The 18,711-nt window shown below is 43.2% G+C and overlaps 2 protein-coding genes across 3 annotated transcripts in view; one reads left to right on the top strand and one right to left on the bottom strand.

Moving 5' to 3' along the window:
• fndc5a (fibronectin type III domain containing 5a) overlaps window positions 1–6,980 on the top strand; it is a gene marked incomplete at both ends in the record, with an annotated part of 29,287 nt that extends 22,307 nt beyond the window's left edge. The window contains 3 exons of one of the 2 annotated variants that reach the window (XM_084568679.1): window positions 6,117–6,206; window positions 6,359–6,492; window positions 6,921–6,980. In XM_084568679.1, coding sequence (XP_084424805.1) covers window positions 6,117–6,206; window positions 6,359–6,492; window positions 6,921–6,980 — 284 coding nt within the window. The remainder of the gene's footprint in view (window positions 1–6,116; window positions 6,207–6,358; window positions 6,493–6,920) is intronic. The other variant, XM_084568680.1, reaches the window with a different exon arrangement.
• Window positions 6,981–13,685: 6,705 nt separating this feature from the next.
• Window positions 13,686–16,478, bottom strand: kop (askopos). The gene is made up of 5 exons (XM_084569603.1): window positions 15,223–16,478; window positions 14,939–15,075; window positions 14,567–14,667; window positions 14,154–14,247; window positions 13,686–13,911 (listed from the first exon to the last, which is right to left on the bottom strand). Exons 1-5 carry the CDS (start codon window positions 16,465–16,467, stop codon window positions 13,782–13,784), a joined length of 1,707 nt encoding a protein of 568 aa, XP_084425729.1. The 5' UTR covers window positions 16,468–16,478; the 3' UTR covers window positions 13,686–13,781.
• Between the last annotated feature and the right edge of the window lie 2,233 nt (window positions 16,479–18,711).

The raw sequence follows: 18,711 nt of genomic DNA, 5'->3' as shown, positions 1-18,711 counted from the left end.
GTCTCGGTATGACAGACGAACTTCCCAGAAAGAAGAGAGGTTTTTACCGTCCTGGCTCGGCTGCTCAGCCCTTCTGTTGTGCCGTATATCACGCTGATCTCTGTGGAAAGAGCAAAGGATTAGCCTGAAATGCTGGATTATTCCACGTTTCTTCTCATTTTCTCTTTCACAATGGGTTTAAGCTTCAGGAGATCAAAGGGAGAAGGAGACATATAAAAAAAAAAAACAGTACAAGCTCTGCACAATACATGAGGAAGACTCAGTGAACCAGAAAACAAGAGGAGGGGGAAACAGAGACTGAAAGAGAGAGCAAAAGAAAAAGGATGCAGCAATACTGAGAATAAGAAATCCTGACAATCCTGTTTACACATGGATGTACACCCATGGTACATACACCCTCTCTGGGCAAATTATTTGAACCAGACACACAAACATGGAAAAGGCTCTTTGGTCTCCTCCGATCTAATAAAAGTAGAGAGCTCAAAGACTAGGATGGACCAAAGGTTTTCCTCTTCTCCTGTCACATATGATTTTGATCTTTAGGTCAAAACGAGGCTGCAGCGAAAACATTCTATGATATTTCCCCAGGCACCATTACCCCAGTTCAGCTGCATCCAAAACAGACAGACACACTCCAAGGATTCTCTTGGAAGAATCCTCAAGGAACAGATTAACTTTTTGTTGTTGAAATGCAATCAATCATTTTCCTTCCAATAATGAGATGAGGAAATCGATGGCAATTTCAAATCTATGTGGTAATTAAGGAGCAGAGTCAGGACATTTTGGCCCGGGGTAGCAGAAAAACTTTGGCAGGAAATAGTTAGGTTCCGTCAGGTTCTGTAAATAGATGGCAATACACAGAGAACGATGTTGCCTTCAAATGGGGTCATGTTTACAGGAAATGCCCACATGAATGTACCACTCTTGTGACATTCAGGACCTTGTATGCAAAGGTTTTGGTACAGTCCAAGTTCAGGATGCACATTGTGTAATATAGTGTGATTTAGTTGTGTAGTTTCCTCCTAGGAATTATAGCAAAAGTCTGAGGAAAATGTTAATATTCCCATCTCACTCGTGCTATTCATTACAACTTGTGGGACCTACACAATATTAGGATAATAATGTTATGCCTGATCGGTGTGTATAGTGGTCATTTGCTTGTTTATAAAGGAGTATAAGTCTATACCCTTGTGCACACTTACTCAAAGAAAGCACATTAGTATCCAAGGAGTAAAAAATGGCTCCGTATATATCAGCTGTTTTGTACGTGTACATACGATCTACTTTTTGTGCAGTAAACTCTACACAAGTATCTTTTTGCCAGTCTTATTTTTACAGTGGTGGTTCCTGGTCCACTATCCCAGGGTACAGTGTAAAGTGTGGGGGTGCATCAGGGTATTTACCTTTATCTTGCTAAGCTGTTAGCCTCCATGGCATCTCGGCACCAGCAGTTGCCTAGCAGCAATGTTCCCATGATGTTACCACTTGCATGACAAGCATTTTGTGTACACGACTTCCCATGTCATTACAACAAGCTCACGAGTTCCATTTGAAGGCAGCAGATGTCCTCTGTTTTTTTTGTTTTTTGTTTGTTTTGTTTTTTACCTTGGAAATGTCTGAAATGAAGAACAGAACGTTCTCGTCTTTCAAGTTACAAACAGCATTTTTAAAAAAACGTACACGAGGCATACATATGTCTTAATTAAGAAATACCAAACAATTTTAAACAAATTATCAAAACAGACCTTATTTCAAGGTGAGTTAAAAACACTTTCAGAAAGCAGAGAGAGAATCTAGGGCATGAAACAGTGTTTAAATGTGTCACCAATCACGAATTTACAACAAATATAAAAGAACAGTTGGGCATTGTTGTCCAACCCTGCAGCGTCTATAGCACGGCCTGCCAGATACAGTCAAGAGGATGGGTTATGGGTGGGTGAAACAATAGCCTACACAATTAGTGAAGAAAAGCTTTCAAATTAAGATAATTATGTTCTCTAACATGTGAGTGTTTGTCACGTCTGACGGCGGACGTTTTTCGTTTTAGTCTGAACAGATTACAGATATAAGCCGGTGTCAGGCTATTGTCAGTAAAGCACCTGTTGCCATTTCCATTTTTACCAAAAAATGATTTCCTAATTAAAATGAAGCACCGTTTCAAGTAGTGTAGCTGAATGTCATTACTGTGCACGGAAAATATAAGGACTCTTAATCATAAAATCAGCCTAGCTCAGAGCGATGTTATCACATCATCCAACTTCCATCTAGCCCACTGAGAACTGGTATCAGGTGGAGGAGAGGGTTGGTGGATTTATGCATGCATGTTGAATCACATGTTCGACTTTCACGCGTTGAAGTGTCTGTGCGCTAACAAAATAAAGATTCCAGAGTGCCCAAAAATGTTAATACATGTCATATTTCTGTCCAAATGCAGTGCACATTTAAAATGTTGAGACAAAAGAAGACGCAACATAACGCTTCTGTGAAGGTTCTCACTCATCCAGGTCACTGCATATCGTATTGTAGTTTCTTGAAGACATTTTGCCGCTAATCTAAGTATCTTATTCAGTTCTAAGAGACCTCAGGTGGACTTAGATATAATCTGCCATCTATTTACAACAGACTCATTTACAACCTCTTATCGCCCAGAGGCTCTCCCTGGCCTGTAATGGGTTCGTTTGGGAAGGAAAACAGAATCAAAACAGTTCCCTCCAACTACAGGTGAGTATCTGGTCACCATTTAGACATAGACACTTTAGAAGTGAATAAGCTACTTGGATGAGTAGCTCTGTAGAGTCTTCAAGAAACTCTACAAGTCCAGTTGGAAGATATGGCTTGTTTACTTTATGTGAATGGATCAGGCTCTGGTTATAGATAAAAAGCTGGTGGCTCTAATCCTAGAGTCAGCGCCATTAAACCATTAATGTGTCAAACCTTTGTTTAATGCATAATTGAAAAAGCATGAGCCACATGACCACCTGCAGGCTCTGTGTTGAAAATAAGTCAGAAGCCCATTTGAGAATGCTCTAATTATATCAACACGCTATTTTCTCTGCTTGCACTAATGAAATGAAATGAAGCTATTCCTTTAAAGGTGTAGTTAATCCAGTGGCAGCCACAAAATTAAAGACAAAATCTGATTATAAAGCGTCAAAACAGCACAACAGTCTTTTCTTGTCTCACTTGTTAATATTCAGCAGGTGAGATGTTAAAAGTTAGCCAAACTTTCCAGTTGGTGATTCATAAAACCACAGCGTCATCCAGATCTCGGTCAGTGAGCTGTGGAGGTGAGTTAGCCCTGGCTTGCAACAGGAGCCCTGGGCTGTTGTGCTTTGATTATTTAATACAAGGCAACAGAGGCCAATCGATCAGCAGAATTGCTTGTTGCTAAAAACCACTAGAGCGTGGGGATCCTGCCACGCTGGGCCCTCCAAATGTCACCCACTGCATCTAATGAAAGGACAGGCGTGCTCTCTACGCTGCAGTGAACTTTAGATCAAGCCCGCGACTTCCTCAACACTCAGCGGTGCAAGGAAGAGTCACTACGTGTTGCTGCTTTGTTCGGTAGGAGTCTTTAGGTAAGCACAGGGCAAAGCTGCTGTACACACTCCTGTTTTTCTCCTCAAGATCATACGACTTCAAAGATGATGATGGAATCTTATAGAGGCCTATGTGAATTGAGCCCGACTGCTGTGATTAACTTTATTCCTTGCCTCATCTTTCCATCAGTGCGAAGGATCCCCTGCGGTCCAGATGAAGCCTTAACTATTCTCTTCATGTTCTCTCCAGTAGGCGCTAACACAATCTGGGTCTATTAGCGATGATGAAAAATACATCTCCTTGGCAGCCTGCGTATGAGAGGGTTTGTATGCTTTATATGGACTGGAAATCGTAACCTCTTTTAGCCAGCACCTGTGCTACAGTTCCCTGCCATTAGCGTGAAGGAGCAGTAATTCAAAAACAAAGAGAGAAAAGTGTCCGACAAGCGCAGCGGATAGAATGACGTCTGAATGAGTAAAAGCACTCAATTAACAGAACAATTAGGGAATAGAGCAGCTGGGAAATAGTGACAAAAACTCTGTGAGATGCAAGGCATGAAGCATGGAAGCTCACAATCTCAAGAGCAGGGATACAGACCTGGAAAGGCATCTGTCTGAAATAAAAGTCAGTCAGTGAAACCCCAAATGGACAAAACAAGTGAGCAGCGCAGCTCAGACAGGTCTGATGTTGCTCTACAGCAGTGTGCGCTGACAACTTTGAAACTGAAGACAGAGAGAAGAATCTTAGCAGAAAAGAGAGAACTGATGGTAAAGAAATATCACCCTGAGTTGTTTGTGTGGAGAAGGGGTGCTCAGCGGTGGTACCTTCCATCACACGGCATCTAAAAGCACAAGCAAAGGTAGTCCTTAAGAAAGAAGATACGAGTGTGAACGAAGGAGACTGACTGAAAAGGGTGCACCGGCAAATAGTGTGTGGAGGAGGAAAAGTAATACAAGGAGGTCAAGACTCCAGCAACACTTAAAGCATATGGAATAACTTTGTCAGACCAACATGTTTCAGCCTGTGGCCTTCATCTGGGTCTTGGTGAAGGTCAAAAGCAGAAAGCAAAAATGGTGTTGCTGGAGTCTTGCTCTCCTGCAAATACTGAACACAGACTTAAAGTTAAAGAACTGGTGAGCTCGTGGTTAGAACATACGTAGCAGGTCATGTACACACAAATCCTTGTCATTTAATCGGTAACATCAGCTGTAAGTTGTGAGAACAAGGCACGTTGGCGGCTAACATCTTAGCATGCTAATGTCAGCGTAACATAATGTGGGAAAGGCAAAGGCACAACAAAAGTGTGGACACTTGGAAATATCAATATGTTCCTCAGACACGCAAGAAAAAAACACAGCACGATTAAACAGCAATGATAACTTACCCTTCACCTCCATCATTTCTAAAACGCCAGCTCAGACCGCATCAAAGATTTCCACTTATGAAGTCGTGAATACCACATCCGTGGACCTTTTTAGCGAACACTACCTCATTTAAAGGCAGCAATAGGCCGAGACCTACAGCAGCTGTTACGGCTATGTGATCGGAGATATGAATGAGCGCAGTGATACATAATTGGAAAAACAGAACAGCAGTCAAATGTTATCACAGTTATCATCAGTGTATCACAGGGCTAACACAAAGAAAAGACCTACGACCAGTTTAGAATCACCAATTACATTAACAAGCATGTTTTTTGGACTGTGGGAGGAAGCCGGAGCACCCGATGAAAACCCACACAGACACAGGAAGAACATGCCAACTCTGCACAGAAAGGCCCCAGCCTACATACTCTACCCGGAGTCATTAATATATTTTGTACCCTCTCTTTCATTTATAAAGAAAACAACCTCCCCTACATATGTCAAAACCTCATACTGTGTTCGTCACAACCAAAAGAGTCAAAACATGTCAAATTTAATTTCAAACCTTAATATACTGTATTCATGGAGGCCATCAATACAGACTTTAGAAATGGTATTAGTGATTGTTGCTATTCTAGCCCAAATCATGATCAATGGACTTGCACTGTTCCCCGATCACGCCATCATTTGTATACTGGTTTTTCTCTGAGATAGTTGAATGTGCATTTTTTTTGTTTGTTTTGTTTTTTGTAGATAAATCAACCCAGCAATTCTTGTTTTAAGAAACCTGTTAAGCATACACGCAAATGCTGAAATAGTGTTTTTTAATTAGCCGTTTTTCTTAAAAAAAAAAAACTAGTATGGTATAATTTTCTGCTTGACATCCATTAGCTCATGTCTTTCAAAGCCTCTCAGGACTCAAACACCGTCAGCGATGATGTAAAAACTTCATGGAAGGTCACTGAGTACAAAAGGAGAAAACAAAATTACTACAAGTTAATAATGGCCATCTGACACAGTGACACAACGAATCATGTCATGCGTTAACAGAGTTCATGCTTGTAATAGGCTCAGATGAAGATCAGCAGCAAAGTGACCTTGGTTCCTTTACACTCAGTGTAATGGGATCCCTTAATGGATTAAGTTTAATGGACTTTTTGGTCAATCCTAATCTGTTTTCTGCCACTGACTGTTGCCTCTTGACTCCTTCAGACGAAGTGACAATGGAGGAAGTGGGCCAGAGCTCCCAGCTGAGGGCAGGGGAGCTCATCATCATCGTGGTGGTGCTCATCATGTGGGCAGGTGAGGGACAAGCCAGGAGCAGGCAGGCTTCACGTGCACCCTGTCTGACCTCATCTCACTCAGAGTTACACAAAAGAGTTACACAAAATCCTGCTGTGGCTTTGTGCTGATGTAGTTGGCTGATGATGAACGCATTCTGTCTCTCCTCCCAGGTGTGATCGCTCTGTTCTGTCGCCAGTACGACATAATCAAAGACAACGAGCCCAACAACAACAAGGACAAAGCCAAAAACTCCTCAGAGTGCAGCACTCCTGAGCACCCGACTGGGGGTCTGTTGCGCAGTAAGGTATAACCCACCCACCCCCACCCCCTCCTCTCCCTGGGTGCCTCCCCCGCAGCGGCAGGTGAATGGTCTCGGCCACTTCTAGACTCTTTCCACTGACACTTCATGTGCTCCATAGTGTCATCCGAGCTGGAACATGGCGTCATTATGTGCATGACTTTGCAGCATCTAATAGCAAAAGCACTCGAGCTTCTAATGCGTTCCGCTTTTATCAGTGCACAGAGCCCCATACCATACTCATGTCTTATGTGCACGAGACAAAAGACAAAAAAACAAACCTTTATTCCTTTCTCCCTCCTGCTACAAACATCAATAGCATCAAAGCATCCGAGTACAGAGGCATCCTCATGCTCATTGAAGACGTTTATTGTATGATTCCTGTGAGTCCTCGAGCCCTCTCATACCTGTAACCATCTTCTGTCCTCCCACAGTTCCCCAAGAACAACAACAACAACAACAGGATGCCGTCTGTCAACATCATTGAGGTGTGACTGCCACGGGGACGTCTTCTCTTTATCCAAAAGACTTTGTGTTCTCACAAACAAGTGGGCCCCTTTTGAGCCCATCTGCCTGTCAGGATGAGGCTGGGACTCTGGGCCCCTCTGAGGTGCCTATTCTCCTTTGGCAAGGGGCCCGGCGCTGAAACGAAGCCGCTGGACTGCGGGCCTGGCCCGGTGCTGGTCTGAGAGCAGAGTCGGCAGCAGAGTCGGCAGCAGAGGGACTGCGGCGAGAGTTGAGTGGCCGATCAGAGCTCTGTGACTACTGTACCATGGGGCAGCAGGGATTAGAGCCAAAAAAGGCTGCGACGGTGGAGAGACTGCTGATAAACCAACCCCAGGGACCAAAGCCCATAAACAGAGCCAGAGACCTTTTCATTCTGTCTCTCTCTCTCTCTCTCTCTCTCCGTCCATCACCATATATCCTCACAATATTTCAGTGCATTATGAATGACCACAAACCTGGACCTTTATCTTTTGTGACTGCATGTCAAAATTGTCCCTCTCTCGTCATCGACACCTTATTTTATTATGAATTCACATGTTTTTTGGAGTGACAGTCTGTCGGTAGGGTGTAGTTTTTTACTTACATTTTTAACAAGGTGCCACAGAACAGTTGTTCTGGTAAATCCTCTCCCCCTCGGTTAGAAACTCTTTGCCATCCTGTGGGAAGTGTATTCATTTTAGCGAGCTCGTTTTCCCCCCTCAGGGAATCAGACACCACCTGGCTAATTTCTAAGATGCGCCGCGCTGCCGCCCCAGCAGCTTTCGAGGGATCGCTCGGCTCCCCGCACCAGAGCTGAATCACCCAAACCCTTCAGAAAACACAAAACTCCTTAATCCATCTTTGATCTGAACACACACACACAGTAAAGTCCATAACAGGCCTGTTTTTAAATCATCACGTTCACATTTGTCTTCTCGATTCTTTCATGCTCTCCTTCTAGATTTCTGAAATGTTACATTCCATGTCTGGGATGAGCCCTTTAGTATTCCCTCGTGTCTTTCTCTTTAAAGGTGATGAATTTCACAGCATTCTGGAGGGGAGCAGAACTGCCATAAAGGAGTGCATTCATCTAATTAATGAACTTTTCGAAGGGGCTGGACTCTACGGACGTCTACCGAGGAGCGGACTTGCTTCTGCAGAGGCACTGAAGCAATCCCTCATATCAGCAATAACAGCCCTCGGTGGAAACGCGGAAGCAAGGACTCGAACTCTGTAGCCTCCTCGGACAAAAGAAAAAAACAAAACCCCGACCTCTCAGCATGAAATGTTCCGACACGCGAACGAACCGCACATCCAGTATGAGGGGATTAACCCCAGTGCATTATTTTCAGACGACCCCCAAAAAGCGCTGTTGTAAAAAGAAAAACTTTTGGTTTCTGATGGCTAGCATGAGAAAAATAATACTTTTTTTATGGGCCGTACATGCAACCCTGAGACTTATTTATGACATCCTGAACTGATGTCACCGAGACAGAAGGGCTTCTACCGAGACTTTTTCACAAATCCAAGACGACATTTGTGTTAAAATTCCACATTAAATATAAAGGATTGCTAGAGGAGCAAAGGATGTATTTGAGGGCTGATTCAAACTCTGTAGTACTGCCTTAAAATGAATTATACCTTTTGATTTATCTGTCAAGATGGAAGGCCCTGTAACTCACATTTGTGCCATAGTATTTACCTTTCACCCAGTATTTAAATGTACGTGCAAAGTAAAAGGAAACAGATTGGTACGATGTAGAGCTGCGGTAAGCCTGGAGATCTGTTAAGGGACAGCTTGGCATTCAGCGTGTAAATACATTTTATATTACATTCTTGTTCGGCGGTGTCGGTCGGTCTAGAGAGCCTTTAATGCTCGAGACTAATGTGGAACATGTATAGTTAATGTCAGTGGGTGCTGCCACAGGTGAAAAAAAGGTGATTATTTTTTGGTAATGCGCTGAAAGAGCCGTTTTATAGCGCTCCTCTGCTGTATTTATATTATGTCATTGTGCTTCTTGTGTGCAAAAACAGAAATTATTATTAAAAAAAAAAAAAAAAAGAAGAAGAATCCTGGATATTTTCAATAATCGTCATAATAGTGGAAAACTGAGTGGGGCAGCAGGAAATCTGTATTGACAGTCAGGATCCTACACCTCCTCATTTTGATATACAAAGACTTGTCATTTAGTGGAAACACGGACAAAAACGCGCACACAAACACCACAGGTCACGGCTCCTCTAAGCAGAGAGCGCGGTGGAAGAGAGGGGCAGCAGAGGCGGTCGAGAGAGAGAGCGTTGCAGGTTACGGTTGAGTGGAGCGGATAGAATAATGACTAATGCAGTGGAGGGCCTTTATCGCCCCCCGCCCGCCACCTCCCCGCTTTCTCTCCAAGTTTCCAAGCTTTTTGCTTACTGCCGGAGCTCGAGATTGTGCTCTCTCAATAAGCACTGATTCATGTCGGAGACAAGAGTGGGTTTAAACTAAAGAGATAGAAAGTGACTAGCTGACTGATTAGCACGGGCGTTAAGCTGCTGCTGTTAGGGCCAGTTTAGGGAAAACTTGCTTTGCTGCAGAGTGATCACCCCTTCGGCTGAATCCATTTTTCCAAAAGCAGACTCTCCAATCAATACATTCACACAGCAACGGATAGCGATGATTGTTCCCCCCAAAAATATGGTATCTCCAAGGTCGCCAGCAATATATTTTTCAAACGGCCTTCCCGGTAGCCATCTTTACTTTACTTCCCTCCCGCTCAGTTGCATAAATGTGTAGAGGATTCTGCAGCAGCATACAGTTGGACATAATTTGACTCTGTGTAGTGTGCATCATCACCTCCTCTGTGTTGTCACTGTAAATAATGTACTCCTTACTACTGACTGACACGTAGGGCTAATGTGAGGCTTCATTTTTGTGGCACGGTGTTGTCCAGCTATGCTGTTCAAAACGAATAGTTAGACACTTCGGTCAGATGAGAAGATCAGTGCCACTCTTACATTTGTGCAGTAAATAATGAAGGTGTACGAGGCAGCCAGTTAGCTTTAGCAGCGAGAAGTCTGCAGACAGAGCCTGACTGACTGCTCTCCGGTTCAGCTTCTATGTCAAGCTAACCACCTGCTGTCACAAGAAACATATACACTCACTTGCCAAAACATTAGGTACACTAGTGAAAACAAATGCATTCTCATTTAACAGTCCTGTTCTAAATTTTAGCTTCGTGAAGGCTATGATTTATGCTGAAACAGCATCAGAAAGTTGGTAATAATTGTATGATCATTTTGCAGGATGTAGTTTGTGGTGCTGTTAAACTGTTTCCATTATTTAGCCTAAAATGGGGTTGACAAAATAATAGAAACATGTGCCAGTACAATACAGTTCAATAGTACAACAAACCCAGCTTTCTCAGTTACTTGAATATCACAACTTTCATGAAGCTAAGATTTAGAAGAGAAGGACTGTTACATTAGAATGCATTCGTTTTCACTAGTGTACCTAATGAACTGGCAGGTTAATGTGGTTTATAATTGTTAGTCTTCTGATCTAATACTTGTGGTTAAGTAAGGCATTAAAAGGGATTCCAAAAATATTGGGCTGTTCCTTTAAGGTGTGCAGCCTCAGCATCTGAGCAGCATGTCTTGAGCGAGCTCTCCCACACAGACACCGTGAGAATCTAGCAGCCTCAGTTTGATGGGATCATCATTTGATTTTACATAAAAGTGGGTTCGAGCGCGTTTAACAACAACACAGCAGTTGTGGCATGGCGTGTGAATCCGAGGACCACATGTGGGTGTGTAGTACACCTCATACCTGGTGGTGTAGCGTTGCTCAGCCAGACATGCGTGGACTGTCCATGCTGTTCCAACTGATCATAAGGATTCAGGCTGCTTTTAAGGACATCCAGACACTGCTGCTGCTGCTGGTACTTGACGCTTCTGTTCTGGTTAGAGCAGGTTGAGTACACACCTGTCAAAGGTAGATGAAAAATCTTTTCCCTTAATCGCACTTGACAAATGGTGACGACTGTAAGAACTCAACATTCCACTTGAGCCCTGTGCTGTCAAATCACTCTTTTAACAACTCACAGAGGACTTTCTCTCGGTGCGACAGGCCCAAGACATTTTCTCATGCTACCGCGTGGACGACACAATGCCTGGAAAATATGCTCGGTGGCAGTAACGGACTATTATTTAGTGACGAAAACACTGGATTTTTCAACAACTTACACAATGTGTATTTTGTATTAGTTTAGAAAAAAAAAAAATGCCTGGAAACCCAACATTGTGATAATACAGAGAAAGTTTGACTGTTTTCATTTTGGACTTCTTGAAATATAGGAATGAGAAGAAGCATGGTTTAGAAAAATGAACAGCTTTATTAGTGCCATCATGTTTATATTCATTGTATGAAGTGTACAGCAGTCATTGCTTAATGAGGGCTAGCATGGTTTAACTATTATGCACAAGGTTACACAACTTCAATTATGGAGAACATGGTGTATGCTTAAATAAAATAAAACTATATAATATTTTCCAGAAAGCTTTGGAAGTTTGTTTGCTCTTAAGTGGGAACAATAAAGTGATGAGATTGGGTAAAACTAGTAAAAAGAAAGAGAAATTGAATATTTCTATGGTAAGCGTGCTGTAAAACCCCAGAAGACAGGTCCTTTCTTTAGTGAATAATACATGTTAAGCTCAAACTTTGCCAGCTTCAGCTGTCAGGCTTTCTCTCCATCAAATAAAGAGACCTACAGTTTACTGTGAGAGAGGAGGAATCAAACTTTTCTGAGAGAGATGTCCTGTGGAAAGATACCACATGGGTTAAGGCAAATGCATTTACTGCGGAGTCAGCAAGTTGTGTAAGAAATCGTGCGTGAATTTGTAATGACTCGGAAATCAATTAAGCTGCGAAAAGCAAATCACTTGGAGCTTACTCAAGTCCAACATTAGATTTGGATTCGTTTGATTGTGCGTCAATACAAGAGCGAGCGCCGCCCCGACTGTTTGGCTGAACAGACGGAAAGGGTGCTGGGGGATATTATGGCTGACAACGCGTGGATTCTACCTCCGAGCCTTTTTGTTCTTGGTAGTGCAGTCTGTTTTGACAACACCCGACAGAGTTGCAGAAAAGCTGTGAGGCCTGTCAGAAGAACACAAACAGCTTCTTCGCTGCAGAGATCCCGCTCATGACTCCGGAGGGTGAAAAAAAAAAAAAAAAAACAGTTGGAAGGTGTAGAGCGGTGCGGTAGCTGCCCACGTTTCCTGCAGCCTGCACAGCATGTGTCACGAGGCCTCCACTGACACACACATGCACCTCTGCCTTCTGGATGGCCGGGCACGGACAGGATGGCCTACTATCTGTACAGACAGGATTACTTTAACTGCTTGCATTATTCAAAGACCCATGCTGAGAGGTTCCTTGTATTTGGGTTCCCTGGGGTCACACCTGTCAGCCTATACCTGTGTGCAAACGCTGCACAAGAGACTCCGAATAAAGCATTATTCACCAGTGACCACTGTAGTGTAAGCTGAACACACCAAGTGTTATTATGAGCACTTTATCACTTCAACAGACTCCCCACACTAAAACACAGGCCTGCTCTGACTCTGGGGACGATGACACAGACCTCAACGAACTACTGAGCAGCTCAGAGCTCTACAATTAAAAAGGACAGTTCACATGAACACTCATCAATAGAACATGTTCACACTGAAACTCGTGTTGTAGCGTGTAGGCCGGTGGCCAAGTTTTAATAAAAAAGGAGGGACGCTTGAAATCTATGCATGGTGCTTGCATCATGGTTTTAGAGTAGTAACCAGCAGATATGACTGTTTTTACTATTTTTATTCAATCAGAAAACTTTCCAGAGATTTGTGAGATTCCATAGGAGCCCAGACTTTATTGACTAATATTTTAGTTAAGGTAATGTTGAAGAAATTCAGCGGCACTAGCCCTGCCGTATCGTTTATATTTTATGCATTAAATCACATACTGAAAGCCTTGTCATAAGGCACACTGGTGAAAAAAAAAATAATTATTCTCCTGCACTAAATCCTTCTAATGTTCAGTTTATGTTAAAACGTGGTAATTCAACTGGATGATAACTTTGGAGGAGTGTTATTTACTGGCAAGTTGCATGTCCTGGCTTCCTGCATCCTTACATACATGTGCAGGGATGCCAGTTATCCCACATCTTGAGGGGTTTGAAGTGAAGGCCAGACTAAACAGCAAGTAAACGTTAAGGTTTGTTTACCAAGAGGTTACGGTTTTATTACTTTGCACTATACAATAAACAGAAACCCACCTACTCAGGCCATGTATGCGCGTTGATTTCCAAAGGTGTAACAGGAACACTTTATGTATTAAAAACACTGTAAATTATGTTCAGGTTTGTTGTTTTTCCTGGCTGGTATCACTTGGACTTAAAGAAACAGATGTGAGGCTATTGTAAGCCCAAGAGGCAATAAATCAACGGAAACATGCAAGAAACTTGTTGGTACAACACACCTCTGCATGCAGTGAACAGAACACAACAAACGTTAAATTTTCAAACCCAAACCTCAACCTGGTATCTCACGGCAAGATGCCACCATATCCTACACACTGATCCGTCAGAACATGCAATAATTTTTATATAAAGAGGTACATGCAGAGTCAAAAGAAAACCACAGCAACATTTAAAGTGACAATACAAACCACACATTTAAACAAGAAATACTGTGCAATCGTCATTATTAGCATAAAGATAACATGACATACTGGATTTCAGTCCAGCAAGTGCAGTTTGTTGAGTCCATCCAAAAGTCCTTGTTTACAGGACGCAACTCCTCTCAAAAATCTTCGGGACCTTGTCAAAGCGCCTTTGTGTCTTAGAGTTTTTGGCCAGCCAATCACCAAGGGTCATCCTTGGTGTTACTTTTCCGAGCCGTTTTTGGTAATTTCTGGAAGTGAGCAGAGATACTGAGTCATGTAATTTGTGTTGGTTGAGCATTATCTGACTACGGCACTGGTTCTCAAACTGAGAGAACTAGAGTCACTCTAGACCACCTCAGGTTGAACGAATATGATTTATATCAGAGGAAAACGACATCCCTTTTTATTAGTTGCTTCCTGCTTAACAACCCCTTGGCCAAGGACAGAAGTCACACTTCCACATAATTAAAGAGACATGAGAATGATTTACCTGCATGTGAGGTCAGAGGGATGCTGCCACTGTTTTCCATTCGTGTTCTTATCGGCCACATTGGTCATCAGGTTCCCGAGCTCAGAGAGGGCACCTTGAGGAGGAGGGGAAAAAAAATGTCTCTTTAAAACCTTAATTTAATATAAATCTTTATGCTAATGGTGATGATTATAAACAAATAATATGTCATTCAAGGTTAGACATTAGATGTAGTGTTTCTTGTAGGGCTCAAGCTACAATCAATGAATCAAACAAATGTTTAGTCATCCCTTCATGACAACTGAGAACAGCAGCAGCACATCCAGCAATCAGCACACAACATAAAATAAATACTGACAATAATAAAAACCTCAAATAAAATTATTTAGAGGTCGTGGTGCATCTCTTCCCTCTCATAGACACCCAGCCCCTACCTTTAGCTGTTCCTGGATTTTCGTTCATGTGGCTGGTAACTGAACAGACATACCGCCTTTTTTCTACCTCCCAGTCTTCCTCCCTGTCGAACACCACAGGCCTGCAAAAGACATCATTACTCCACTAACACGCTTAGACACATCTGACCACACCTAGACATATCATGCTTTAGGCAGAAATCTGATTGTGGTAAAAGCGAAACCTTTCTCAGTTAATGTGGCCCTACAGACACACGAGACAGGTACAAGTATGAGACTTACTGAGGACAGACACAGTTGCCCTAAAAACCAACACATGGTTAAAACTTTCACATTGTGCTTAAAAGTGGTCACACGGCTCCACCTAGAGGTTAAACGTGGCCCCAACAGTACCTTTTACGTGTTGTACATTTGGCAGTCTGGACAGCTGTGTCCTCGTTTGGCTTTGTTGGCTTAGTGTCGGACCCTGCAGGGACAGGGGCTTCTGGTTTTCTGGTGTGCTGGCTGGCAAGAACCACTTCTGACTTCACCTTGAGAAAACACGGAGATTGTGTGAACAAACAGGATTCACACTATATGTTGTGCAAAATGGGGTCAGTAAATAAAACGAGACCACATGTGTGCAGGACCTCATCGTCGGGACCACCTGATGAGGCCGTGCAGCTGAGGCGACTCACCTGCACTTGGAGAGGTAATGTAGTCTCCCAGCTGGTGTCCAAAGAGGTGCCCTCTCCACCGAGTGTGGCCTGACACTCTCGGATAGTCTCCGTCACACCAACCTGCACCTTCTCAGACACCTGCCTACTCTGCTCACCAGCAGCATCCAACGCCACTGTGACACTCTGGCATATGGATGATTCAAATACAGGTGGACCAATATGCCACACCTCAGTAATATCACCTTCTAAAGACTCCACAGGGAGGTTCACAGGCACCGCCGGTCTCCCTCTCACAGTAGCACACAAGTCATCCTCTGTGAAGGAAAAGCACTGTCCAGACATCGAGGCTTGTCGCTGACAAAGCGGCTCTGAACCTTCAGAATGACATTCATCCTCTGGCGGTTCAGCCTCCACTGTCCTGACTTGGGGGACGGAGTTAGGCGTAGGTGGCTGGTGATCGACTGAGTGAGGGGGGGTCTTTCCAGCTTTACGCTCATTTACGTAGGACAAAGAGAAATATCCTTTATCTTCTTCCTCATCTTTTACACTGAGACACATTTCTTTCTTCAGCTCCCCTCGTCGTTCCTCTGCTTGACCAACTCCTGTTTCCACCCCTTTTCCGCGGGCCACGGTGGGAATTAAGACTGGCTCACTTGGAAACATCTTACTACTTGGATTCTTACAGCTCTCTACATTGCCTAAAAATCCCCCAGCATTATAAGTGCCAAAGGGTTTAAGGCAAAAGATGTTACTAACATCATGATCAAAGGCAGGTGCAACGTTTACGAGGACCCTCTCATTCTTCAAACTACGGGGTACAGTCTCCTGTTCACCCCTCGGATCTGTTGATGACCTATATCCCACATGCTCCGAGTGCTGCCGAAAGCGCTGGGTTGCTTTTATCTTACTCCGAACACGTGGTGCCTTACCTACATATGCAGGGTTGGTGTTGGCAAAAGATGACACTGAATCATGGCCTGCAGGAGGGCTGCAGTAGTCCATGAAACACCCAAGGTCTGGAGACAAAGCCTTTGGACTACAGGGCAATTTTGCTGGCGTCTCGCAACAATCATCCGAATTGAAACAATCCAGATTTCTTTTATTTGTGTTAAGTACTTCAATTTTAAAACTAATAAACGGGTTCGAAAATTCACTAGGTTGATTGGGGATGGCATTTTGGTCACAGGTGATCACCCTCCTCGAATACAAAGAAAGAGGCTTCAAGTGTTCATATTTGGGCGGATTAAGCCTCGAGAATATCATGTTTTGGGATTGCGCTTGTTTTTCCATGTCTGTCGGGGAAAAAAATACAACATCATTAACCCAAGTCAGAACAATAATACTAAGAAACATAAAAATGTGTTTATATTGTGAATATAATGGCCTATTTCAAGAAAAGCTAAAATATTAGAAAATGCAAATGATCCAACAAAATTTCCCCATGATGTTTTAAGATTTAAGCTTTGGGCTCTGTGTGCCATTTTCAATTCTTCGTCCTTTCTACAGACACTTAACATCAGGACGATTTAAACGAAAACTAATGTTTCATTTGCTAAGTTACAGTAACCTGATCTAAAAATGTATCATCGTGGGTTTAAATCAAAACATCAAAACGTCATTCTAGTTAATAGTCAGTCTAGACCAGTGGCTAAAAATACATACTGATAAATTCAGAAATAAATGAGCTCAAGTTTTAAAACGAAGACAATTGTTTGCGACGTTAATTAGTCTCAGTTATTAGCTTACAGCTAGCTAAAGCACTGCGGTCAGTAGCAGAAAAAAGTTTGACGCCAAGGTTAGCTAAAGTTCAAGGATGCAACACGCTCGGTCACGGACAACCACTTAGTTTGGTCAAATTATGAAATTCAAAGCGTCTCTTCATTTTAATGTTAGCCGGATAATAGTGACCGTAGAATTTAACGCAACAAGCGGATTTTCATCAACAGGAATTATGGCGTTAACATTACAGCTAGCACCATCACTTATTTCCGATTTAGCAGGCCAACTTTATATCAGCGTCGCTAATATTTTCCAAATGCTAAACTTTGACCTTTAAAGTCGGCTAAATTGGTGCCAACGAGCATTATTAAATATAAATGTAATATATTACCACAGTCAAATTAAACTCACCTCCTTTTGAAACCCCGCCAGCACCAGTCTGAAAGTGCCGCACGCTGCTGCCAGCTCTCTCGGTCATGCGTAGATGTGCACGTTTGACACGTGAACGAGCACGCATAGGTAAAACGGGGCGGTCTTCAAGTTGAAATCAAATATGAATGAAGTTTACTTTCGAAATATGAAGTCAAACTTGAAGTCATAGTAAGCGTTTAGCTTCAAACTAACCTATCAGACGAGCAACATTCACTGGCTTGCTCTTTAAAGCAATAAGAGAATAATCAGAGTAATAATGATAATAATAATCTGATTATCCAGACCAGAGCTGAGTTTACCATACTTCCAAATTTTGATGTCTCTGTGCCCTCTACACCTATGACTGTGTGTCCACTCACAATAGCAATATCATCATCAAATCTGCAGACGCTGCTACCACCCTTGGTCTTATGGAATCAATATCATCGTCTATGGAGAGGACAGCAACCTTGTTCTTAACATAGAGAAAACACATGAACTCATTCTTGTCTTCAGGTGGAAAACCCCCCTCTCTGCTGCCTCTCAACATTAAGGGGTCTTCACATGTCACCATGACCTGAGCTGGGTCATAAACACCAGGGCTACAGTGAAGACACAGCAGGGGCTTTACTTCAACAGCCCCTGACCCGGGCCTACAGAGGATTTATTTCTAGCAGTATCATAGTGTGGCTCGGAAACACCACTAGAAAGCCCTTCTACTAGTCATCAAGACTGCAGAGAGGATAATCGGCTCTAACCTTCAGGAGAAAAGCCCAGAGCATCCTCAGCGACCAACAGCATCCAGCTCACTCTCTGCAGCTCAGGTGGAGGGGCTCAGGACAACCACACGCCAGAGAGCATCAACACTCACAGGTCACGCTTCTACAACAGTTTCTTTCCAACCAAGGAAATGAAATGCAACGTCTCTCACCTCATTCACACCATGAAAAATTGACACCTCTACATACAGTCAAAGCAGACAACTCACGCAGTGGCAGTGGCGTTGGCGCACGGTGGCTCCTTTGTTACTACTTCTGGCTTTTGATGTGGCGCACACTGTGACGCCTTACTGGCAATGGCTGCCACTCTATCAACAAAGACTGTCACTCTTTCCGCAGTTGACAGATACCCCCGGCAAGCAGAGCGGGGACGAAGTTGGTCAAGCTTATATTTATTCTTATCCACTGAGACTCATGGCGCACAGTGACGCCTCCTGGCAAGCTTGTGTGGCGCACAGTGACGCCTCCGTCGCAGTCGGGTTGCGCACCTTGACTCCGTTCTTTTTCGTTTGCTCTAAACCATATTCTTTTCAGTTGTTTGTATTCGGGAGCAATTTGGGGGTTAGGTGCTTGCTCAAGGCACCTCAGCCATGGACAC

This window comes from Chelon labrosus, assembly GCF_963514085.1.
Source record: "Chelon labrosus genome assembly, chromosome: 20".
Lineage (NCBI taxonomy): Eukaryota > Metazoa > Chordata > Actinopteri > Mugiliformes > Mugilidae > Chelon > Chelon labrosus.
Note: the sequence above shows the minus strand (reverse complement) of the source record. Positions and strands in the feature narration are given on the sequence as shown.